Source organism: Lathamus discolor, chromosome 1, assembly GCF_037157495.1.
Source record: "Lathamus discolor isolate bLatDis1 chromosome 1, bLatDis1.hap1, whole genome shotgun sequence".
In the NCBI taxonomy this organism is placed as follows: Eukaryota; Metazoa; Chordata; class Aves; order Psittaciformes; family Psittacidae; genus Lathamus; species Lathamus discolor.
Window position 1 is genome coordinate 111,152,887 of NC_088884.1, and position 26,387 is coordinate 111,179,273.

The following is a 26,387-nucleotide window of genomic DNA, read 5'->3' on the forward strand; positions in this document are numbered from 1 at the left end:
TGGGTTTATCCCAGTTCTGCTAATTTTGCACCCTGTGTCCCTGTTTGCCTTCCTTCTTCTAAAACACTGTATTTTGGTGCTGCAGCAGTGCCTCAGCTTGTGGGTTAGTAGCACCTGGGTGCTTTACAGCAATCAGATTTGTGCTCGTGCCAGGGAAATTGAGATGGTAAATGCAAAATAGTGAACAAAATAGTTATTTGGGGTTGCTAGTGGCACCATGGCTCTGAGAAGTGTCACCTTTAAGAGTCCTGCAGCGCAGCATTAGTGGCTGGACATGCCTTTTAACTGGGCAGTGGACTTTGCAGGCTCTGCTGTAAGATTTGGCAGCGCTCTTGTGCCAGCCCCGTGCTTTCACGGCCCCGCACGACTGACGTTCAGAGCCAGTCTTCCGAACGTTTCGGGGAGCACCCCAACACACGCTTCAGTTGGGCAGTGCTACCTGGGGACCCCGTGTGGAAGGCCGGCACCCATCCCGTCCGGCGAGCATTAACCTCGGGGCCGGACAGCGGGGCTGTAGCGAGGTGTATCCCACAGCGCGACACGCATGTCCGAGACAGTGCGTGGCCATGGGACCCGCGCACACCCTGTCCGGAGACGGGGGGACTCCACCAGGCTGGGGGGAAAGCGGCATCAGGAGAGGTGGGCACTACGGAGACACGCGGACACGGCGGGGGTGACAGTGGCTGTGCGGCGTGGCCCCCCTCTGGGCGGTGAAGGGGGAAGGAGCGGCCGCTACTCGCAGCTGTAACAACAAGAGGGCAGCGAGAGGCTGCCGGAGCACCCAGTCGAGGGGGAGCAGCGCGGCGGTGTGCCCCTCTGCCCCAGCAGCTCCGCACGGTGCCCTGAACCCCTCGCACAGCACCGGCCGGGCTGGAGGAGGAGGAGAAGGAGGAGGAGATCGGGCGCTTTCACTCCTGCTGGCTCCGGAGGCTGAGGCAAAAGACAGAAAAAAGGAGGAGGGGAATAAAAAGTAAAGAGAGGGGAGAGAGAGTGAGAGAAAACTAACCCCAGCTTTTGCCGGTGCTGCTTGGATTGGATCTGGTTTGAGTTTCCTCTCTGCTGGCTTGTGCAGCAAGAGAGGAGGAGTGGGGGGGAGTAACTCGCTCACTCTTTCTCTGAAGCTCAAGCAAACGTGCTGGTGCCTGCACTGGTGGGGAGCTGCCCTGGGTGCAGTTGCCTCCTGGCTTATTGCTCTCAGTTCCTAAAGAACTGCCTGGACTTCTCGAGGACCTGGAGGAAAAAGCATCACTTCACAGATCAGAGCTGCTCAGTGACTATAGACTTGACAGTTGTGTTTTTGTGGTTTTTTTGTGTTTCGTTTTTGGTGTTGTTTTTTTTTTTCTTCTAGGGGATTCTTTTTTTAATTATTTTTCTCCTGTGTCTCTCAGAGCAGCAGTTCCTTGAGTGTGTGGCATTGAAATCCATTGCTTTGTTAACAACTTTGGGAGATATTTTAAAAAACTTTTTTTCTTCTCTCTTTTGCTTTCTTTGCCTTAAAAAAAAAAAAAAGAAAAAAAAAAAGAAAGAGAAAAAAAAAAAGAAAAGAAAAGATAATCCTTTTGGGGGGAGGGGAGATGATCGTGCTGATGTGGAATAAGTGCTCCTGCTGTCTCCTCTTACTAGCCGCGGTCCTGATCGTGGAGAGCTCCCAGCTAGACAGCTCCAGCTCCAAGGTGAACTCCATCAAGTCCACCCTGATGGGGGAGGCTCCAACTCAGACAACCAACAGATCTGCAGGCATTCACCAGGGACTGATACTTGCTAGCAGTAAGAAGGGCAAAATCCTAGAGCAGATGGGAAAACCTCCCAAGCACTATCACCGGCAAGGAGAGGTAGGACATCTCTTCATTGCTCGAGTGTCTGTCTGTCTGTGTGCTACATGCAAATAATTGCCAGTCTTCCCTCATATTGTTTTCAAAGCTTTCCTGTGTTAAATTAATTAATTAACTTCATTCAGGATTGTCTGGGACAATAACACCTCACATTTGGTGTTATGAACTGTGCAAGTGGGAGTTGGAAGGCTTTAAACCTTTCCATCTTCTCTATAGGGTTCATAATTGATGGAAGAAAGAGTAATCTAAAGAAATTACTATCTTCAGCGATTCTTTCTTTGACTTCTTCAAAGCATTGCTAGAAGTAAAGGGAGAAATTCCTTGTTAACTCTCAGACGCTAAGTTAATTGAATATGAATAGTCGGGAAAATTTGAGCATGAAGTGACAACTGTGTTTACAGCGGTGAAACAAACTTGGTTTTAAAAATCACACCTGGCAAGTTGATCTCTGTTACCTTTCTTCATGATGAGAGTAAAAAAAGATGCTGTCCCAGTGGAATAGTTTATGCCGCATTCATTTGCTTAATACGACAGAAAATAAATTCTAGGTTACTTGTCCAGTATGCGCTCCAGTGGTTGTGGAAGTTTTGTTTGGTTATGTCCAGCTGAGATAAGTAGGCAGTAATAGCCCTGAATACAAAGTGTGTAAGGAAGAAAAACTTTATGAGAAAAAGACCCTGGCTTACTTATGCAGTCTTCTTTCCTCTCTACCCTGCTTAGAAACTTGGAAGTCTGGTAGAAAATCATCTTCATTCAGCTATCTCAGTGGTAAACTACAAAGCAGTATTTTAAGCCATCAGTCTTCTACTACCCTGTCAGGTCTCAATGGGGATGGTAGGAATGTTGTGCATTGTAGTGTTGAAGGAGGTAGGTTTCTTCAGAAAACATAGGGTTTTTTATACTGCTGGGTATTGCTAGTACCTCTAAATATAGCTGCTTTTCATAAGCAACAAACAGTGTAGCAGCAAGGGAGCTGCCAACATTCAGCACTAAAAAGTCAAAATACTCAGTGCCGGAAGGATCTGTATCTTGCTTACATTTTTCTTAAAACAGCGGAGAAGCCGCAAATTCAAGAAATCCACTGAAAGTGTTTCACATCATCTTCCTGATAATTGAATGTTATCATCTGGTTTTGCATGCAGGCATAATAACAGTGGTGGTAGTTTAGGTTTTTGTATGAGAGAAATTTGGTTTTAAACTCCTCCAAGCTTTCTTTCCCTAACCACTCAATTGTTTTATAATTTACCTAGAATTTGGTCACCTCTCTTTACCTCTGAGCAAAGTCTGGTAACAGATGCTGTGTTGAAGTTTCATATTACTAAAGTACTGTGCTCTTTCCTAGTGCACATTGTAATAATTACTATGTTAAATCACCTTGAGGAAATACAGGAGCATGATACGCTTTCTTATACGTTCTCCTTGTGCATTCTTTTGTTTTCTGTATATTCATAAAAAGCCAATATATAGGACCTATTTTCCAGCTGAACATTGTTTCAGTCTCATCAGTTTCCATATGGGTACTTGTGGGGCTGCACTGTACAGACTCAAACACGATATATAATTTTTGTCCTTTGGAAAATCTTGCTACCTTTCACTTTGTACAACATCCTTAGCACTTCAATGTGTATTCAACACAAGTTGAGAACGATTGATTATAAGTCACCCAGTTTCTGGGAAACAGTTGCACTGTCCACCAGTTGCTTTTGCAGGATTTGCCCCTTACTTGCCAACCTGGATAGTTTGTTGAGGACTTACAGTTACTGGCAAGAACTCACAAAGTACACTTTCAAGTCAGAGACAACGCTGTAAGTATCTGTAGTGGTAGAAGAGATGGCTTGCATGTTAAGGTGTCCTGTTTGTGGCACAAGCAAAGACCCCTGGAGAATCAGTGATTTTGGCTCCCAGGGAGCAAAGCCTGACCTCCAGTTAAGGGCTGTTGGTGCTGATTTCACCTTCTCCCTCAGACTCTGTCCCTGGCTCCTGCACAGATGTAGTCCATGAAAATAGTTCAGATTTGCTACCAATAATTGTAGATGCTACTTTCGGCCATCTGCCTGAAGCAACAAAATTAACAATGACTTGCAATATGAAGAAGAAAAGGCAACAGAAGTGAAGGGATGGGATGGAAGGGAAGGGAAGGGAGAAAAGAGAAGAAAACAGAAGAGAGATGAGAGAGAAAAGAGAGAAATAAAAAAGTAGCTTTTGTGATAATGTTCTGTCTGGTGATGCTTCCAGTTGCAGGGTTGGTTAAAAAATGCCACTGCATTTTTTAACAGCGGTGTCACACATCTCAACCAGTTAAGACATGATATTTTCATATTTTTTTTCAAGTACCGTCTTATTAAGTTAGTACTTGATTTGTTTAGATTATGGGATTTTGTACTGAAGTTTTGCAAGCTGTTTGCTAAAAGAACAGGCCTGTGCTTTTCTTTCTAAAATAATCTGTTGCATGAGTAGAATTTATAAGGTGTCAAAAGTAGGGCTACGTTTTATGTCTTGGTAACATTAAATAATGAGTCGAGTGTCCTGTTTACAATTAGGAAATAGCTTTAGTAAGGACAAGAATATGCAACTTAAAGGAAAATTGATTGAATTTTGCTGTTGTGACAGCTCTGAGCTGTGCATTCAACCCTCTGCGGATACACATAGTGGAAATTGGAGGACTCTCACCAAAACTGATGAAAAGCCCATCAGCCAGCAACCTATTTGTTTTTCAATTATGTTAATTCTCTGGACTCGGAGCAACTTGGGAGTCTTTAATCAGCAATAAATCAACAGACATAATAGTTCATGGCTTATCTAGAGTGTTGATGTCTTTCAGCTGGTAGCTACAGTGCTTCTGCCCAGAACGGGAAGATCTAGCGCTCCTTTGTCAGGCAAAGTTCCAGTTCAAATTAATGAAAATACTCACATGAGTAAAGCAAGCTGATACAACTTGCTGGAAGGACTGGCGGGGCAAATGAGGATTTTAGTAAGACTGAAGTTTTATGTCTTTCTGAGGAATATTATTTATTTTCTCTTCTTATTCCCTTTACTGCCTTGGATCAGCAGAGAATGAGAAGCACTGACGTGTTAAATCGGTGAGATTTCACTGTCTTCACTGCTCCGTGCTGTCTCTCCTGTTTTCCCCTTTCTGCAAACTGTTAATGCTTTCTGAATTTCACAAAGAATCAGAAAGTATCTACAGCATTTGCACAAGGGAAAAGTTTGCTCAGAATGCAGAGCATGTTAGACAAGGTTATTTTTTAGGGTGGTCAGTACTGTATACTGTCTGGCACTAATTTCCTTTCAAAACTTGATTTAGAGAGCTGTTTCTAGGAACAGCTAAAACTTCTGTATTGTAGACTCTCTGGGAAATTGCTCTGGATGTATTATCTCTCTAAATGAATATGATATAGTGAATAGAGTCATAAACAAAAAAGGCCAGATTAGCCACGATGGTGGATTAATTTTTCCACGTGTTAGCTATACCTTCCACTGTGTTAGGGCAAGCTCTCCATGTGAACACTCTCGCTCAACTATAGAGATGCAGCTTGAAAGAGAAACTCCCACATATTGTAGCTGCGATGGAAAAGGCATAGCCTTTCCAGAGATCCCTGGATGATGGCTCTATAACCTCATTATTTCACTTCACCATCTTTATCACTTTTTGCCTCTGGGATACAGTCCCCTCCATCAGTGCTGGTGCTTGCACTTCTTCATACTCCGCCACCTATAATGATCTATTAGACTGAGACCTACCAAACTGTACTTCCAGACATTTTCCTTCTTTAATCCATGGGCACCATTATAGTTTGTGCTTTCCAAGTCCTGGCCACAAGCCATTGTTTCAGCTCTTCTTTGCTGCTGCATAGCTGGTTGGGTTTGTGCTTCCTGCTGGGACTGTCCCTCCCACTTTCCACACGGACGGGAGCAGCAGCAATGAAGGGAACTGGGATGGCCAAGAGAGGGGGCTGGCGCAGCTCTGGGGCTGAATGAGGGATAATAGGGTCTGGAAAAGAGAGGAGTGAAAAGCTGGGACAAGTTTCAACACTACAGAGGCACAATAGGCAGATATTAGATCAGACTTTGTATTCCAAATATACTCGGTTTAATAAAGGTTTTTTTTAATTTTTATTTTATTTTAGACTGTATCACAGCTTGAACTAGGAGGCTTGAGACCACAGAAACCAAACCTAACAGGCATTAATCCAAATGGTTACATTGACACTGATCTCATATGTATCGATGTATGGACATGCATGTGTTTCTTGAACAGGACATAGCTACCCACAAGGACTTGCTAGAAAATGCTTGGATGATGCTTTGTAGCAAGTAAAACAGCGTGAGATGTAGTAATTGACTACAGTACCCTGAGAATGTTACAATAAAATGTACCAAAGACACCAAAAATGTAACCACAATATCTTGAATAGCTAGCAAACAAGACAGTGTAAATTATTTCTACATGGGATTAAAAATAAATTAATTACAATACCTAGAAATTACATCCAGCAGCAGCTGCTTTTTTTTTTTTTCTTTTTTTTTTTTTTTTTTTTTTTTAAGAAAGAAATAAATACAGAATTGCTAAATCTGCAGAGGTCACCAGAGAATGTATTCTTTGCTCTTGCTGCTTGCTGTTAGGAATCTGGGAGGCATACTGGTTTACTGGCAGCAGTCTTGCTAAATAGCTGAGTGGCTTGTCTCTTGATTGAAAAAATGGGATGCAGAGTATTATCTCCTTCCTGGGTCATCCTTGGTGCCCCCTTCAATTTGTTATTGTTATTTGACTTCTTAATATAGAGAAAAAGCTCCTATAAAGTGGCTTTAATGCAACTATTTCCTATTAATGTTGCAACAATAACTAGAAACCTTCCAGGACTTTGATGAGCTATTTGGTGTGCAAATACTTACAAAGAGTTTGTTTCTGCCTGGAAAGTCTGTCAGAGTCCAAGGACAACACAAAAGATGATGAAGCATGATTACATTTTGCCCCCAGAAAAAAATGAGTCTGATTAACTCATTATGTTTGATTAAACTGATGTTTTGCAGATGCAAATATAGCACAAGTTTAATTTTGATTTTAATTATCTCAACACCGGATGTATCTTGCAAGCACTTCATATCTCATGGTTTGTCAATTGAGCCTTTGGTTCTTTTACAGTTGTACTTACAAATGCCTCGCCCTGGAAATGTCATTTAGAAGGGATTTAACTCTGCAGAGGAGGAGCTCCACGAAGCTCCTGCTCCTGTTTGTTTTTTCGAGCATTGCTTTCCTCTTTAGGTTTTGTGAATTTTTTAAAGTGTATTCAAACAAGTTTCATGTAGAAATATTGATTTGGATACCAACTTTCAAAGCAGAGACTTTTCTTTCCCTCTTGGACTTGCCAAAGTCCCTGCCAAGCTCATGCCAGCCCCCATGTACACACTGGTTGTAGCTAACAAGAGTCAGGGTGCAATGAGACAGACTTGGACCCAGACTGCAGCTCCCACTTGGCTCATCATTAGCATGTGGCTTGTCACCATGTCCTGCTATGGTGCTGGGGAGGTTTGTGTTGATGTCAGCATTGCAGTCGTTATGCATTTATGATAGATTTGAGGAGCTGAAGTTTATGTGACACTACAGAAATAGGGAAGAAAACCAGAAGATGCCTCTCTGCTTTTCCTGCATCAGTAAGACTTCAAGTGTATATTTATTTATTTTTTATATTATTTTTTTTTTGTCTTCGTGGGGAATTGAGGATGATTCTTTGGAAAACCTTATCTTTCAGTGCTGTGTTCCAGGCTGTGTTTCAGGTACCTTTAGGTTGAAAACAGCTTCTATGAGCTTCACATCCATCAATATGAAAGGCCCATATGAAAGCCGAGATCTGAAGGTTTGTTTTGTTGCTTTATTAAAAATCATTTTTACATGTAAAAGTCTTTATTTTCATTAGAGAACACAAACATTCATCTCTTCTTTTTTGATCAGGGTATAAGATGTGCAATGATCGTGTGCATTCCCAAACTGTCACTTTTTTCAGTATAATTTTTCTCTTTGTGATTCATAGACAGATTTATTTGAATGGAAAATTTCATGAACACAAATCAATTTTCACATTACAATGAAATGTGAAAATAGGTGAATTTGTGATACTTCCAAGGTCATTGCAGAATCCTTTCCTCTAGAATGAGCTACAGAAAGTAGTGTTAGAGATGGTGTAAAAGGATACACATGTCCATACCAAACAAGCAAAGCACAGCAGTTTTCAAATAAAATAATGAGCTTCATTCATTGTAGTTACAGCTTTCTTGGGATTGGCCTTAAATCCATGTATGATGTATATATTTGTGTTCACACAAACAGAAACTGAGTTATGAAAATGAATGGATATAAACACACAGTGGGAGCATGGAGTTCACTCATTTAGCAGCTAAAGGAAAGACTGGAGCAATGCTACAAAAAATAATAAAAATGTAAGAGTTGTTGGGTTTTCCCCCTCAAAGCACATAAGCACACAGTTCAGCCCCTTGGGACTTTCTTAAAGCTAAGCTTTGATATGATTGAATTTTCGTACGCGCAGTAATGAATCTTGGAGACATGCATGTTGCGCATATGTAGTGCAAATGGCACCGGCTTAGCGTTTTTAGCAGTATGTGAAGGTGGACTGTTCTGCACATGCTCGGGAATGAGGTGTTGCTTCGCTCTGCAAGCCCTCTGCCTCATTCTCTGTGCATCATGTAAGTGTGAACCAGGCTGTGTGTGCTCTTAAAAGCATATTTATCGGTCCAGTGAATGAGAGGACAGGGTTCAGTTCTATGTGTTTTGGCAGCTAGTGTTGAGCGAAGCAGTGATATGCTGTCAGTGTGATTTCTTCTCTACAAGTCTGAAGTGCCTAAAGTGGAGATCTCTTACAAGGAATTGCAAACAGAATATGTTTATGTTGCGGCAGGAAACTTGTATTCTTGGAATCTCATTCTTAACTAGACTGGCACTAGGGAAAGTAATACATCTGGTGGGGGACAAGCTCCGTTATTTTTCCTTTTGCACAAAGCAGGATAGTTTCCAAAATTGTTTCATTTGCTATGTGTTCCCACAGAAAATGGTGCACCTCTTCTTGACTATCTGCAAAGATCCTAAAGCTGGACACTGTTGTAAAACAAGGTCTTGGAAGCAGGAGGGAGAACTGTACGTGAAACCACTAACAGAAACGCAAAATGCTAAGCCTAACTAATCTAGCTGGCATTAACTTATTTTCAGAAGAAAGATTTACACTGTCAAAAAAACCCAACAAAAGGCAGTGACAGATGTGCTACCATCTTCTGTTTAATCTTTTGCTTTCGTATGGCTTCCTCCCCTTCTTATAGCATTTTTATTTATTTTATACGTTCTTTTTTCATCAACAAAACTCTGGTGTTCCGTGAAGTACAGCCTCAGTACTCTGGATGGACTATGACAAGTATTCATGTCAGCTCAAAAGAAGCCATAGAAATCCAGGTCCAAACACCATATAATGGTGTTTGGATCCCATCTCAAATAGCTTAGGTTGTTTTCTGACATCACTTCTGAAAACAGATTTTGGGCTTCCCAATGCTGGAAGCTCTAAGGAAGACTCCACCTGTCACCTGCTCTTTCAGCTAATTTGCTGGTGTGCCAGAGTGCTTTCCTCAGTTTTTTTACTGTGGAATTCATGCGGAGTATAACAGAAATGTGCTTTGACCTTATATGGTCCCTGTTTAAAGCTCTGTTATAGAGTATGGGTTTAAAAAGATAAAATGGTCTGTCCAGTACGATATAGAGCTACAATGGGGTTGATGCTGCTTCATGTATTGTCTTAGGGGTAGTGAGGAAAACTGCATAACAAAAGTTAGGCTTAAAGGTCTACTTTATATTTTGATAGAGGGGCTAAACTGCTTAGCTGAATAAAATGTTTTTGTAACTGTTATAATAAATACAGGGGTTTTAAATTGCTTTTCAGGAATTCTTGTAAGCCTCTGCACTTGGTTTTGTTCCTGTTGCTATCTTCCAGACATCCCACCCCTTGCCAAGGAAATGGCTTTTTAACAAGAAGAATCCTCTCGAAATTACTTTCTGAGGGGGTCCTTGCCACAGCAGCTGCAACAAATTGCAACTGAACTTCAGTCCCAATTGCTTTTTATTGCTAAAAGTAGAAGTGACCAAGTGAATGTGTGTACTATAGCTTCATGACAATTTATTAAGTATCAGAATGCAGTGTGTGGTGTTGTCTAACCAGAAGACTATTAAGGTTTTTTCTGTGAAGGGAAATTTCTCTCAGACTTTGTATCAGTGCTTAAGCTGAAAGAGGCTGGGAAAGTCTTGTTGATCCCAAAATGTCCTGTGGTTAGGCAAACTTAGGGTTTTCCTTCCACAGAGACCTCGGTGTTGGGGCCCAGCGAGTGACACTGGTGAGAGCAGGGTATAACCAGCATGAGGAAGCGAAAAAGAGAAGTCACGACACTGCAGTCTAATGCATGCTGATCCACTCCCTGCTGTGTAAACAAGTCTCGGGGGGGGGGGGGCATTTTTTGAGCAAATTGTTTTTGAGTAGCAGCATAGCTTTAGCATAGCTCAGATTGTTAATGAGGAAGCATTTTTGGCATGATTTTCCAAATCAGTAACACAGAGACCAGAAACATCAAGGAAGGATGAAGCAAAATGTTGGGATGGTACAGGCTGCTTTCTTGCATCTTTGAGGAGGGTTTGCCAGCTGGAAAGAAGTTACAGGTCTGCTTGCCTTCCACTCAGCCTCTCTGCTCCAACTTCAGGGCCAGTAGAGAGGGTAAGGAAAGCTCTGTCCCTCCAATTCTCCAGCAAAGTGACTGGAATGGGAAAGAAGATGCATCTTTTATACGTGGGAATTAGGTGGTTCTAAGTTTTGGTATTGCACAAATATATAAAATGTGTTAGATAGAGCAAGATTTTCTAAGGATTTTCATGGTGGCAACTTAGGCTTTCCTAGCCTATGTGTTTGTCTATATGAATATGAAAATCTTGGTTTAACTATTAACTATTAACTATTAACAAAAGTGGTAGACCGAAATAATTAGTAAATTAAAATGCAGCATTATTTTTATTAAAAATGCAGGAGCTATTTTATCTTTGTATTTCACTTCAAGTGTTGAACAAACAACTGTCTGGAGCACTGAAGGGGGAAGGTTATCAGGTGGTTGGAAGAATAAGTTTGAAAGTTGAAGTTGAATGTTTAGCTTTTCCCTGTTTGCTTTCCTGATTTACCAAGCAGGGAAGCACATATTTGACCCTGTGCTTGACAGGGATTTTGGATGGCTTTATTAAAAAACATTTATAAAATATTTAAAGACTTTTATGCATGGAGATGACTGATGGGCAGATGATGTGCATTCATGCAATGTCTGTTATTGATGCACTTCAATGAATTCAGGTTAGGGAGAGTTTAAATACCAGGCAGTAAAACTGGAGATGCCCCTCAGTCGTTTGGAAAGCAGATTTCTAATGAGCTTCGCGAGTCAGGTTCCCTTCTTTCCAGGTACACTGGCCTTACTGTTACTGCTGTAGGTTTGGGATTTGGGTTTGGGTTTATTCGTTACAGTTGCCTTTTCTTAAACACTGTTCTCGAATGTTATCAGTGAAAGATAGATAAGAGACTCTTTATTACAGGCACACATGTGCACTGCAGGTGTGAAGGGAACTCTTAAACTGTTTATGAGCACACAAAGCCCCATGAACAAAGAGGGCAGAAAAGAATGTTGTCATTTTAAGGAAAAATATGTTTTAAGGCCCTGTTAAAAATAAAGCCAAAAAAAATTGCAAATGCACTGCAGATTGTGTATGTAAGAGGGATTAGCACTGTGAAAATCTTTCATTCTTCTGAGCAGGCATATACCACAGACAGGCCTGGGTAGCTGAGATGCCATTTGACATTTTCAGGCTCTTGTCTCAGTGATTTAGCCACAGAATCACCCTCCAATTAGAACAAGCAAACAAAGAGTAGGATAGCATTGTCTTAACTCTGTTTTAAAGATTAAAGTAGAAGTCGGTGCATATGTTATACAATGGCATATGAGTACTAGGTCTGGGGTGCAATTGTCACTCTTGAATTTGGTGGGACTAAAGTCTGTTTTACAGCCAAAAGTCCTAATGGAAGGGTCAAGGATGGGGAAAATGGGAGAAAACACATTATTGTCTGTAACAGCCATGCGGTGATATCTTCACTTGTTCAGGAACAGCTTTCAGGTGCACTGAGGGGAACATTCGTAATGGTGGTCACAATTCAGTGTTCAGAGAAGTGATACAACTTGCTCCCTGCCGGCACTCTTCCCCAGCAGATGCACCAAAAAAATGTGATCACAGACACAAGTTCATGCTGCCCAGAAATGCCACATTTCGGCTCCTTACTCTGCAGAACGTACTGTGTCATTTCTTGTCTTATCCAAGAGGTGCTTCTGCACAGGAAGCCAACTCAAAGGTTAGGCCCTGTTTATACATAGGATGAATTTGAAGAGTATTTATGTACCTAACTCCTTGAGGAGTTAGTTTTCAGTGGGAAATAGGTACTGCATGCCTTTTGGGAGTGGGACAGTTGCCTTTTCCATGAAGGAGAGAAATTCAGCTCAGAGGAAATCATCCTGCTGAGACTCTCATGCTGCAAAGCATGCTTTAGGGAAAAGGAGCTCTCTTGTCTTTCATCAGCAATGTAAGAAAGTCTGAATTTGGTCATCAGAATAATTTGAATTAACTACTATTACAGGAAAAGTTAAATCAGAATCATTTACGCAGTTCCCTCAACAGTGAAATAATGACATGAAAAATTGATGATGGATCTGTATCTAATGTACACAGATCCTCTGGCCCTTCTGTATGGGTTTTGAACTCCATCCAGAATAACCCTTTTCTTGAAGCAGTGTCATTTTTTTCAGTGTAAAGCTGGACAAGGATGCAGAGATGTTGCAAGCAGAGCTGTAGCATTTCTCTTTAATGAGCCTCTTCCTGACCCACCCTATGTAAAGCAGTTGACACATCATGTGTTGTGCAGCTGGGACGACTACCCTGGCACATGTATCTGACACATGAATGTATTGACTTTGGCCTTTTGGAAGCACCGGACCCATGCTGTTCTCCAGAGATGTGTCTAAGTCTTTTCGCAGATATTGTGGCTATAGCAGCGGTAGGAGCTAAAGCTGCAGTGGAATTCACTGATTTAGCGGATTCTGTGAAAACAGATTGCACAACAAACTGACACTCAGTTTCTGGATTTTATTTCCTATCTTTCCCTGGTTTGACCTCCAGTGCTCCTTCTGGCTATTGGTCAGCATTCGGGTCTCATGTTGTAGAGTTTGTGTGAGGGTTTTTGTTTGGGGTTTGGGGGGGGGGTGATGGGTTTGGGTTGGTTTTGGTTTGTTTTTTTTTGTTTTGTTTTTTTAAATGCAAGACTTTTGTGATGTAGCACTTTACATTTCAGTTTTACCCGTTCAGTGAAGGGCAGACCAGTTCTGTCAGTTACCAGCTGAAGGGCTCGAAGGGCTGCTTAGGTGGCACAGGGATGAATTTCAGTGAGACATACTGCTGAAATAGCATGAGCAGAAAAGACCAGCCGTGAACACAGTTCATGTGGTGTCAGTGGTACAACATGTATGTATTACTGCAGAATGGGGAGCTTGGCTGCTCCTGGTGCTGTTGACTTCACTGGAAGTCCTTGTGCTTGTATGCGTCGACCAGTGGTTAGTAAAATATCATGCTGCTTTTACTTTTGATCCTCTTTTGTCCTAAATGACCCAATCAGCAGGAAATTAGTTTGAACAGTAGCTACTAGGAGACATTTTGTGAACATTTGCTTCTTCTAAAGTTTATTTTCACAGTATGTTTCACCTGAATATTTTCCAGAACAAAAAACCTCAAATGCTCTGCTGTCCTGATAACATGTGTGAGGCTGAAGCTCCCCTCTTCCTTCCAGCCTACCTCACAAAACATTCTTTCAGTACTTAGCCTTAATTGTATTTGTAAAGAAAATATTAAGGTTAATGTTTCAAAATAGCACTCTCTTACCAGGCTAATGACAAATCAAAATCGAACAACATTTCTGGCAAATAATTTACCACTGCTCTTCAAGCACTTGTGTGAAGGGATCTATAGTGCAATTATAAAGATGTCAAAGAAATAGAATAACTAATAACTGATCAGTAGCCAGGAAAAAGTAAGGAGGGCTAAACAGCCAGCTTTCACAATGCAGAGAGGCTATAAGCAAAGTTTCACACAAATCTTTTAGAGGCTGATGCTGTTTAACTTACTGGTAAATTGTCCGGAAAATGAGGGATTAATGAGGCACAAAAGTTTCTAATGAAATGTATTCAGAACAGTAAGAACTTAAACAGACCACAAATGGCAGTACACTGAGCATCCGAGAAATAAAACCCATGAGTAAAATTCCGTTTCTACAGTATAAAGCAATGTACATGGCATAATGTAATGTACACGGCATAATGAATGGCACAATGTGATGGCAGCGAGGCACATACAGTGACAACTTCTAGAGTCACTTTATCTGTCAGTTAATGGTGAAACAGCAGAAAAAAAAAGTAATAAAAAAAAGCAAGTAGAACATCAGGAACTCAGAACAAAACAGAGGCCATTTTTACCTTACTTCTAAGTTCATGTTGCTGAATCACTGTTAAAAGGACATAGAAGCAGTCAGGATTACAGGGGAGGAGGATGGCAGGGATGCTCAGAGCAGCAGAACTCCTTTAGTACAGAAGAAATTACATAAGATTTGATGTCCCAGTTTGGAAAAGGGATATCCATGGGAGAACAGGATAGAGATATATAAAATAAATACTGAAGAGTTTGGAAAAGGTGAGTGGGGAGCAAGCACTCAGTATTTGCCCTAGAAGAAGAGCAAGATGGTGGAAAATTATTGGGCAGCAAGGAACTACTTTTTCATATTATATGGCTCATTGCCACACGACGCTGCAGGAGACATATGGAACTGCTCAAATAGAGATGAAACAGGCACAGAGATGAGAGATTGCAGTGGTAGGTACTAAATGCAGTGGTAAAACTTAAAGCTTCAAATGGGTCTAAACTGCTGTTGGCTGAAGCTGGAAGAACGCATCTGGGAGAAATCCTTCTGTACTTGCCTATGTTCTTACTCCTTGGAGTATTTGCAAGTAGCAGGATGCTCACCACTTTGCTCTGATACATTATGGCAACTTTAATGTACTTTTGTAGGTTATAAAAAATTTTTAATTTTTATTAACATGTGCAATATCAATTTATATTTTATCAGTATCACAAATAACCCAACTTGTTACTTCAGTTTATCAGGACACTTAAGCATATATGGTTCAATGTAAGCATTCATGTTGGTTTTTTTAACCTCAGGATGTGCATATATAAATATTAGGCATATTTTTTCCTGGAGTCAATCTGTGGGTCTATGACAGTAGGCGATTTCATATCCTATCCAATGCCCATGCGTATCAGTGTGAATATTCCCATGAACTTCAGTGTGAGTTTGTTTTCCAGAGAGACTTCTAGACAAAATGTTTAATATTCCGAAGCAATTGCTGTGGCAAGTGGAAAACATGACTTATACTGAAAAGGAAATGGAAAAATGAAGAAACAAAGAGGCTGAGGATGGATTTACAAAGTATGTAGCATGCACAAGTCAGGGGAGACTTTTCAAAGAATTTTGCTACCATTTAGTCAGCTAGAGAAGTAAATACTTCAAAAAAGGGTCAAATTTTTGTGTCATTCATCACTCAGAATGGAAGGGTTTGGGTTTGGTTTGTCTTTTTGCTTCCCTTTGTTGCTTCCTCAAGCTTTTTTTTTGCTCCTGAGTAAATTCTTCCCTCCCAAATTACCATTATTCATAAGGCTGAGTATCTTTGTACCTTATAGTATATATGTCAGGTGATATATATCTCATATATATATAGTATGTTTATACCTTCATAAATGTATCCTGTAATTTTGTAGTGAGCTTCTATGTTAAACACTATATATCTCAGTGAACTGACATAAATTTACTTTCAGAATTCACCTTATTTTATCTTAGACCTCTTAGCCATTCTGTATGCACAGTTATCTTTGAAGGGCAGAGCTCACTATAGGCAAGATCAGCAAACTTGGACTCCAGAGCAGAGTAAGTGACAGTCACTTCCTTATGAACTCATGGTGGAAGCAGCCAATACTTCCTCCTGCCCCTTAGTGAAGTATACCCTAAGCTGGCGAAAATATCCAACCCTGGAAGACAAAAGTGATATTTTCCTCCTTTAAATATGCTTTATATATTTCAGTGATGAATTAATGGAATGCTTTACTAGTGCAAATTATCATTTCTGCTGTTAGCACAACCTCACAGCTCTTTGAAAAGTCTAATGTTTCCAAAATTGCTACAGTCTTAATTGGAAATACTCTCACACCAGGAAAGTATAGGGTTGATTGGCTCCATCTACCAACAGATATAAATGAAGACAAAGAACAGCTCAGGATTACAGTCAACAACCCAAGAATCTTCTACTTTATCTTTCAAGTCTATTTGAGCAGAGGTTTTAGGGAGCCTAACCAGAAGTCATTGTGTTGTAAGTGCTGGTGGTGGGGGGTGGAATCTTTTCTCTGCTTTCAGCCAATCTCCCTTCACATTAGCCAGAAAAGGGAATTTACACAGTCTAAAAAATATTGTGTTCCCCTCACTGCTTCCTTTGGCTGCAGTCTCCAGTTACCAGTTCTGACTTAATGACCATCAATAGTCTTCTTTGATTACCTCTTCCACCAGCAAGATCCAAACCAGTTAAAAGCCAGGGCTAGCACACCTGTTTACTTCGGCATTCCAACCACCCAGGTTCAGTAAATAGCTTGGCAGAGCTGCTGCCTCTCTACTATATTTGAAAGCAAGACGTAATGTCTTCTGACAAGTTAACTGTTGTGATGAGTCTTGTCACATTTATGGCTAATGCAGTACATGATTTTTGATAGATGTTTCCAAGTTCAGTCTGCCCACTTTAAAGTGAAAGTGGAAAGGAACTTGCTGCTCTGAAGTACCCTTTAACACCAACAATAATGGTGTTAAAATCAGAGATACTTACAGCAATACTTACAGGTCGTAGCTGGAAGGTGCTGGGTGCTTATCACTTTTGAAAATCAGCTGATTTAACTAGATGTCTAGGGAAAGCCCGGGTCACAGCTCCACTACATTGCCTGTGTCTCTCATTTCAGCACTTTCAAAATTTAATTAAAACCTCCAAATTCTTCCTTCTTGTTCTCCTCTCAAGACAGTGGAATTATGCCTTTGTAAGATGATAAATAAAAATGAATTGTCAAATAATTATAAAATTAGAGTGCATGGATCAGCACTGCACAAACATTCAAGAAAAAATAGTTGGTAATAGACAGCTAATTAAAAATAATATATCTTGTCTGTTGATGGGCTCATGATTGGAGAAGTTACAAAATCTTTTCTAGCCTATGCACTGTCAGCCACTGAAGCCAGTACAGGTCTGCACGATGTGGTGATAAAAACATAGGTTTGCTACTTGCGTTTTAATGTCACAGCATTACTGTTACTGATAGAAGTGCACTGGTGAGACCAATAAAGATTTTGGTTTTTGGAGATTGTTTTTGGTTATCCAATGACATTTCTTTGCTTAAAAAGAGAAAATACAGAAATTGTTCTTATGACACAGAGTTTGAAATAAGAAGTAGGAGCTTCTTGTGAAAGAAATTCAAACTTTTATTTCAAATAAGAAGTAGGATTTGGAGCAGAATCTTGCCTCTCCTTTTCCCAAAGACATCTATGCAGCCCCCTCTAAGTCTTTTCTTACAATTCAGCAGACTTCTGACATATGCAAAAAGAAATACTTTAACTTCCATGTTGTATTACCTTCAAAGGATTGTATCATTATTATTAAAGGGTGCAGAAGTTAAACTGTGTCATTCAAACAGTTCAAAGGCCAGAGCGGAATTACCTTCCCAAGATGGTCCACTGTTATGTGAGTGTGAATTGAAATGAATTTACTTCAGTTTACTGAAACTGGCACCAAGACCTGTATTCAGCAAATGACCGTTTCTTTCAAAAGCATAAAGAAACCACTTGATTAATCCATGATTGAAAGCTTGTCATTTTAACTATAATGTCTGGTCAGCTCAGTCACCAATTATGCTAAAGTTTTATGTCAGTGATTCCAAAAACTTGCTATTGTATGCCATCTGAAGTTCCCCATGGTATAAAAATGCTCTTCTCTGAAAAAAATATATGATATTCTAAGGAACTCAAAATGTTTGGAAGATGATAATGTAGATGGCCAATCCAAACATTTACACAACAAGAAGTAGAGCATTTTCAGAGAATTAATGAATGGTGTTAAATGTCATAAAGCTCAATAGTTAGTACACAGGTTAAAAATGATACAGTTAAAATCAATATTTCTTTAAACAAAATTATTTTCTAAATTTGCCTTGGAAATCTTTGTTTTCAAAAGATGCATACCTAACATATTTTCTACTTTTGGAACTCCATTTTTTGACAAAATATCCTGGTTCTAGAATTCCTGGAAACATTAGAATTTGTGAGTGTTTTTAGTGTTTAAGAGGAAACAGAAAAACATGGAATGGAAACTGCAAAACTTCACTGGGACTGCTTCATTTTCCCATCAATATTCTTGGAATAAAAAGCTGCTTTTTTTCTTTTTAATCATTCAAGGAAAAAAAATTTTGTTCTCTTCACTATTTGTGGAGATTCCAAGCAGAAGAATATCTCAGTTTAACGCTGATAGGAAAAGTATTTGCTTTGAGAACCTACATTTGCTCTTGAATCAGTAGGTTACAACTGAATTCGTTTTCTAGCCTTCTCAGCTTTCACGCTCGCTTACCATTCTCTCTGTGATATTACACTGTTCAGCTTAGAAAACTCTTCAGTGTATAGAAATGTAAGTTCCCAGGACTCTGAATTAGACTGGAACTTTATTCATCTGACAAACTTTTGAAACTGGGGTTGTAATTCCCAGTTCGTTTAGATACTTAATGATCATTTAACCTCCTGCCTGTGTTTCTGCTTGCTGACTTGCTTTTTAGACAGTAGAAGTCAGTCTTCAGATCAGAAGCATGTGGTGCCCCTCCAGCAGACAAACGTTTTCCACCAACATTTTGAAGAGAATAAAAATCTAAATAAATAACCCCCAAGGTTGAAAAGAGCCTATTCACCAAACATTGGTAAAGTAATTCCACAGGAAAATAAATGTTCAGCAAAGTGACCTTTCATTTGAAAATGGGATCCAGATTTTACGAACTGAGAAGGGTGAACAACTGTGTCAAATGCAGGGCAAAGTAGTTTGTCTGTAAAGTGTGTTGCCACAAGATACTAATGTTTTGCTTATGGAGAAGTGCAATCTGGGCAAAAAGTAAACAGGCTTTTTTATCAGAGAACTATTGAAATCGCAGTACCATGAACACTCTCCCTCATGAATTATATGCAATTCATGTATATATACCACCTACCAACTAGCTCAGAATGACGCAATTCAGGACAGATTCACCTGGTAAAAAACCCTTTTGGAAATGAAGATTTCTGTTCTTTGAAGAAAGATGGTAAAACTATTCTGTCTGGAAGGCAATGAAAATGAGACCTCTGGGAAAACCAAGCATTCAGTTCCCCGTTTATCTTTTGTTCTCACACTGTTGTTCCTTAGCTAAATTCCTCATTATTGCCTTTATATTCTCCTTTCATGAGGAAAAGAATTCGCTTCTACCATGGAGCTAACTTTAGTAGTAGTAGTAGAATTTATTGAGGATGAAAAAAAGTGTTGTAGGAATTTAATGGGCAGTTATAATAAAAGGCAGTGTTATAACACTGCCATTTCTTCAGGCATCCATATGAATTTAGAATCTGTAGTTCTTTCTCTGTAAAGAGAAGTCACTGTGAGCTATTAAAACGGAAAATCTTATTCTCCCTGAATTGCACTGAATTTTTTTTCCACCTGTGTAAGCCCTCTGAGTTGAAAGGAAGTTTCAGCAATACACTACTTGTAAGTTTGTGGTATTTATGACAGCTAAGTCCAATCTTTGTGCTCCAGGTTAAGGTGAATTTGTGCTTCTATCAACTTAGCAAGTGATGAGTTAGGGTGTGGAAAAAAGATTTTCAGAAGGTAACAAAAGCATTTCTACCTTTAAATCCCTTGGAGAATTTTATCCAAGGACATAATTTTAGGGACGGTATAGTAAGGAGAATGTCTTTCCCATTGTAATAGTTTATCCTAATTTGGACCTGTACATTAGGTTTCACATTATATCTGACATATAATATCTGCACATATATGCATATATACTAAGGCTATCTATGGTATGTGGATTAAGTAGGAAGGTTATAACATATTTTCTGGTTTTTACTCTGATTTTATTAGAATTGCTTTTGCAATGTCTAGAATCAGGAAAACCAAAAATATCATAAAAGAACTTTTTCTTGAGAAATTTTGATAAAGACACAAAATTTCAGTTCTTGTTAGGGAAAAAAAGAACCCAAACACCCAACAAGCAAATTTCTACATACTAGGTATTTTCAGAACTGAAATATTTACAATTCATTATTCATTAGATTTCATTATTCAGTCTTTCTACCTGGTCAAAGCACAGCAAATTTCCTTTTCTAAACAGTTTTTGAAGATAAGTTTGAAGTTTGGAAGTAAAATAAAAGTATTGTGAAACAGATTTCTTTAAAAATGGCAAAACGCACTTCCATTTGTATTGTTCTCCAATGTTTAAATTTAGTCAGTTCACAAACTGGATGAGGACGAGTTTATCTGGAGATTAAATCTCTCCTGGGATCAGGCTGTGCGCTTTTTCTGCACTTTTTCTGATTCTCTCATCACCAGTAATAATAATTCTGAGATTGTCTTTTGGTCAAGAAGTTTGCTAGTGATGCACACACTAGAGAGAATACAATTATTTATCTGGATCGAGGTTAACAGGAGTGATAAATGGGGGGAAATATTTATTGTATTAAAGAAATTGAGAAACAGCTGATTCTAGGTGGATCTGATGGGATAATTTAATATAATCCCTTATTTCAGCAACCTGATTTCAGATGGGAAGACTGATAAAGACTAAGAGGTTTTGTAGAGCAAAATTAGTGTTTCTTAGATTAAAAAACCCCAGACTGTTACAGTTGTGTTTTTCACATTGGAAAACAAAGTTTAAAGAGAAACACTGTTGTTAGCACAATGCGAAGAAGAAAAAATATTTGCCATCCTCTTTCCCTTAACCCTTGTCTTTTGCCATCTCTCCCAGTTTTGTAGGCTGGGCTTGTATTGCTTCTATAAGGTGGATTTCCTTCTGTAGTATCTTTAAAACAATGGGCACCTTTCAATTTTCTCCTGTGGTAGCCACAGGATTTGTTCAAGTGAAGACATACACAGGGCTTGTTGGAGAACAGGACATTCTCCCCACATTAGGACTTTGAGGAAAACTAGAAGCAGTAAAAGAATTTCCTGAGCACTGTTGAATAAGAAAATGATTTCTAGAGAACTGCAGCTCATCACACTGCCTCTTATTTTAGAGGAAAGCTAACACAGGTGAGACTGAAGGTGGTTAGAATATATACACTCTGCCCCAAAGCCTGTTAAAGTTAGCCTAGTGTCAACTGATTTTAAATTGCAGGGACTGCTTTGACTTTGAGTGAGATCTCACAAAAGAAGTAAACACAGTAATAATAAATGTAACATTAATCTTGTATAGATATGCAAGAAATCTGGAATGTAAAGTACAATCCAACTGCTTGGTGCAACTTGACATACTGTTGCGGAAATTGGTGGGAGACTGCCAATTTCCAAGAGAAAATCTGCCCCTGTAAATAACTTTACCTTTTTTAATTCAAGTTTTTCCCAGACTGCAACGCCACAAAACAAACTTACATTACCTAGTTCCTCATGTAAGTGTGTATCTTGGCATATCTGACACAGAACAGTAGTTAGGGATATCAGCCAGCCTTCCATGTCTGGTTTTGGAAAACTGTATGTCATTTGAAATTGCCATGCAAATATGTGTTGTCTTTGTCAAAGTTCTCAGCTTCAGAGCCAAATTTTAAAACATGGCTACAATGCTTGTTTGCTTGTATAGATCTGTTAGATAGTGCTGTTTCTGCCTCACATGCATCATGAGAACACATGTGGAAACACAATTGTTAGTTGTATAGAATTCTTTCTAAACAGCTTCCTACTTGGTAAGGTAAGGATGGGATTGGCAAAACAAAGAAATATCCATTTGACAAAACAAAGAAATATCCATTTGGTGTTGTGACTGGGTTTACTCACGGGGTAAAACTCTGCACGCATGACATCAGTAGGTTTTCAAACTACATCAGGGAGATATTTATTGGCCCTGCTGTTCTTTGCAGCACTGAGAAAAGAATAAAGAAGTGTAAAGGAACAGCTTTTTAAAGTTCTTCTAGGAGAATTTAAATCCCATATTTTCCAACAACGAGAATGCGGCTGCATTTGAACGCTAAACCAGAAAGGTTTATAGCGCATATGGTACCTATTTGAATTTTTTAAATGTCTAATTTCTGCTGTGGAAATGGAGGCCAGCTTGAGTTATTTATTGTGGGATGCAGAAGGAAATCACGACCCTTTGCAGGGACACGTTACAATCCCTGCGCCATTCAGCCAGTTTTCTCCTGTCACACCTACTTAAATTTTCAAAAAGACGCTTTAATGTATTGAGTGTGCTCTGGATCATACTAGTTCCTGAGCACTTATGACAGCTTTCAGAGGTTGCTGGTGGCTCCCAGTAGATTGTAATTCTAGAAACAGGAGCCTGATGCTAAGCATCACCACCTGTTCTCCATTATTTTCCTTCAGAAGAAAACAATGCAAGTATAAGATTACATACTAATGGAACCCATTTTCCTAAATAGGTACATTTGGTCACATGTAATTTGGTGGCCCATAAAAGAAAAAAAGAAAATAGTAAGCAGTTTTCAAAAGGGAAAAACAAATAAAATTTAAATGAAGAGTTTCCTAACTATGTTAACTAAACCCAGTTCTTACATGGCAGGTATACCAATATGCAATATGTAAGTACATACAGATTCCTTGTTGGAATAGCTGTGTTTTCAATTTGATTTGTTGACATATCCTAAAAGACTTTGGACCTCATTCAGCTCTTTGTAAATCCACTACAGGGCTAGATTTGAACCCTTCTGGCATTTACATTGGAATTCCTATCTCTACTTAGCTTAGAACAATGCAGGTCTTGTCTCTGAGGTTTCTCTGCTGCCTCTCAGCAGAAAAAAGTGTAAGCATGTACAGAATGTTGTCATAATAATACTTGCAAATTATGTAGTTTGTTGTGTTCTGTTATCATCTGCCATATACCAGCATGGTCCCATGTTATATCTCTGCTCTATATTCATGTGACACATCCAGAAAAATGAAGGAATTTTGAAACTGAAATCATCAATGCATTGGTTTTTGCACATGCATGTGGTATAAGTAAGCAGTACATTTTTCAAGCATGAAAGCTTTCTCTCCTTCCTTTGAAATCTTGAACATGGTAGTATTCATATAGAACCTGTGATAGCCTGGCTCATGGTAGTACCCAGCCCTGGTTACAGATCCAGACTAGTCTCTAAATGCTACCCATATCTACTTCTTATCACTTCTTGGTTTTGGGTTTTTTTGTTGGGTTTTTTTTTTTTTCCTTTTCCTAATATATTATTCCCAAAGCTACCATAAAAAGGCAGATACTTTTTTTCTTAAGGAAAGATTTTCCTCACTTCCGCTTCTTGGTGATTCCCCACTGTGAGTCCACATGAGACTGTTAGGTAGCTTTTCAGTAGTACTTTTCTTGAAAACTCTTTGGTAAAAAGAGGTGGGTTTTTTGAAATAACATTTGTTTTCTGAAGTGTGTTAGCTCCTGAATTTTAAAAATGAATTCCAGTTAACTGACAGGCAGGAAATGAAGGGTTGTGGTATTTTATCCACAACTTTGCAAGTTTGGAGAAATGAGGTGTTATTATTATTGTTATTATTGTGTTTTTCTCTGTGTGTGCTCAGGAGATACCAGCTGCCAGTACAAGCCCCATGCCTGGAGTCTTGCATCTTGGCAACCTGTTCAACGGCAGCTCCAGAGCAACCTTGGTGGCATGCACCCTCCTGGGGGAAAAGGAAAGGTTTAATTCCTTCAAAGCAATGGTGAAAGTTTACCAATCACTTTAGGCCATCCCTGTTTCTTTTGGACAAAACTTAGGTAGAATCTGGAGAAATAGAAGATTTGTAGTCCAGATATCCTGTGTGATCCATTGGAAGACATCCAGCAAGGATGTGCAGACCTTCACCATGCACTGACATTAGAGCTCATAATAGTAGAGAACCATCACCCTTCTCAGATGGGGTTTACCTACAAACCTTCAGGCCTTCGTTTAGCACAGGCAGCCTGATATGCAAAGTATAGAGCTCCTATATTCCCTCACTTAGTGCAAAACCTTTAACCATTAATCTCATGAGAATTGATGGGGCCATGTGTATACTGGACACTTCATAAGTACTTAGGTTGTTTTCTAGAGTAGTTTGGTGGCTGTACAGAGCAGCCTAAATCTAAGCACTGCCTTAGCCATAATTATGACTGGAGAAAGGCTCAGGATCAAAAAGTAGTCTGTTTTATTCTCTCAGATGTGTTTGTTCTGCAGTAGTGAACTGGAGTCTTAACTCTGAAACTGGAACAGCTTTTGTTCAGAGGAAGCAGAAAAAGTATATTTATGGAGTGCTCTACAGCTGCTATTTTCTGAATGCAGTAATGGTTTTTAAAGTATTTTTAGACTTGCAAATATGTCTAATGACTTAAATATTTATAGTCTTGGTTTGTTTACAAAACAAGATTATTTAATCTTTGAAAGAATTTAATTTCAGATGTACAAAATGGATTTTTGGATATTGTCAGACCATGACATTACTGTGTACATAGACGAGTGGCGGTAATATTTCAGAAAAACTGATACACAGTCTTAGCTTTTCTGTGAACAAACCAGACTGTTTGCATGCCTCTTTTTAAGAGCTTGGCCAACTTGCTCTAAAATAACTCGAAGCAAATGCCTCCAACTAATACATAATTTGCATTTCATTATATTTTTATGCAAGTAATGTATTGATGACCTGCTTTTCAAATCTTTACTCATGTGCTTAGCCTTCAATGAGAAAAATCTATTGTGAAGCCCAGTGAAACCATGGGATTATGTATCACGGTGAGGACTACTCACGTTAAGCAGAGATTACAAGATCATTCCTTTTGAGCTTTTTAATTTCCTAAATAAATTAATACCTTTGTTCTGATTTTGGCTGGGAAAGATCCTTTGTTGGCCAGCCATAAAATTTCCCTTCGTTTGTGGCAGTTTTTTAGTTCTTCTTATAGAGGAGATAACAGCAGTGCTGGATTGAACATCTTAAAGACAGCACTCTGGCAGAGCAGGAGCCTGCACACAAGCAATGAGTGCTGTACGAATATCTTTGCTGTTACTCATGTAGTTTGCTAATGAAAACAGTGACCCGTGAGATTCATGAACAGAGTTCTGCCTAATGGAGTCTCATTAAAACAACACTTTGTTGCTTTCCTTTAGAACTTTCAGAAGTTTTTCTTGAGTTATACCCGATAGGAATGATAAGGGTACTCAGCAAATCTGTAACATGCAGGCGTTTTTCCATTTAGGTGGGTGTGTGTATTTACATGAAAGGCGGGCCTAAGACAGACTCTCATTTCCAAACCAGATGTACTTTGACTTGAAGACTTTAAGATAATTGAATTTTTTGGTATATGGTAAACAACTGTGTCTTAGCCATGAGTAAAAAGAAGCTGACACTGGAAAGAAATGAGGAAAGAAGGTCGGCAAGGGTTTGTATAAACAGCTGGAAGAGGTGCTGGGGAGGATCCAGGCATTTGTATTTTGCTCCTAGCACGCACTCTCTATTGGCCATCACTCCACAAACAGATGGGTTTTTCCTGGTGTGACAGATCGGTGCACTGCTCCTAACGCTATTTGTCAGTGCCTTCAATTTCCCTTCACTGAGTTTTAGAATGAGCATTTAAAAACGAAGTAGAGAAATGGTGAGGTCAGTGACTGTGAAGGTGTGTGTGTTAGACCCACCTTGTCCTCTCTTCAAAGAAAAATGGACTAACTGCATTAGCATGTGCTTCTTTATTTTTCCAGATCTCATGGTCAAGGTAAATCTTGTTAACACACAATATAAAATGAGAAAAGATTTGGAGAGGGATGTTTTGGAGCAGAGTGATTATGTTCTTTTAGAATGTTCTAGAAAAATTTCAAAGTAGCAATGCTATTGTATTTACATATTCAAGTAATATTATTAATAGTATGAAGTTTACAGAGACCTAGCTGATGAGCAATACTTGTATGATACGGCTTACTGGGGCTTCTCTCAGTGTCCACACTGATATCAGTGATCCCAATGCTCTTTTACCCATTCAACCTTGTTAATTAAAAACATGTTAATTAAAACAAGAACAGTGCACCGAAGTGACCAAGTATGGGTTTTCAGGAATAAAGCCAGTATTTGCTATGTACAAAAAAAAGTTAATTTTTGACAGCCTAACTCTAGCATGGC

General features: G+C 39.3%; 1 protein-coding gene across 2 annotated transcripts in view; it reads left to right on the top strand.

Annotated features, from left to right (window-relative positions):
- Nucleotides 1-696: 696 nt before the first annotated feature.
- DKK2 (dickkopf WNT signaling pathway inhibitor 2) overlaps nt 697-26,387 on the top strand; it is a 46,118-nt gene continuing 20,427 nt past the window's right edge. Inside the window, exons 1-2 of one of the 2 annotated variants that reach the window (XM_065690589.1) lie at nt 697-1,404; nt 1,624-1,832. In XM_065690589.1, the coding sequence (XP_065546661.1) occupies nt 1,698-1,832 (135 nt within the window). In that variant the 5' untranslated portion in view covers nt 697-1,404; nt 1,624-1,697. Of the gene's footprint in view, nt 1,405-1,479; nt 1,833-26,387 lie in introns of those variants that run through there. The other variant, XM_065690586.1, reaches the window with a different exon arrangement.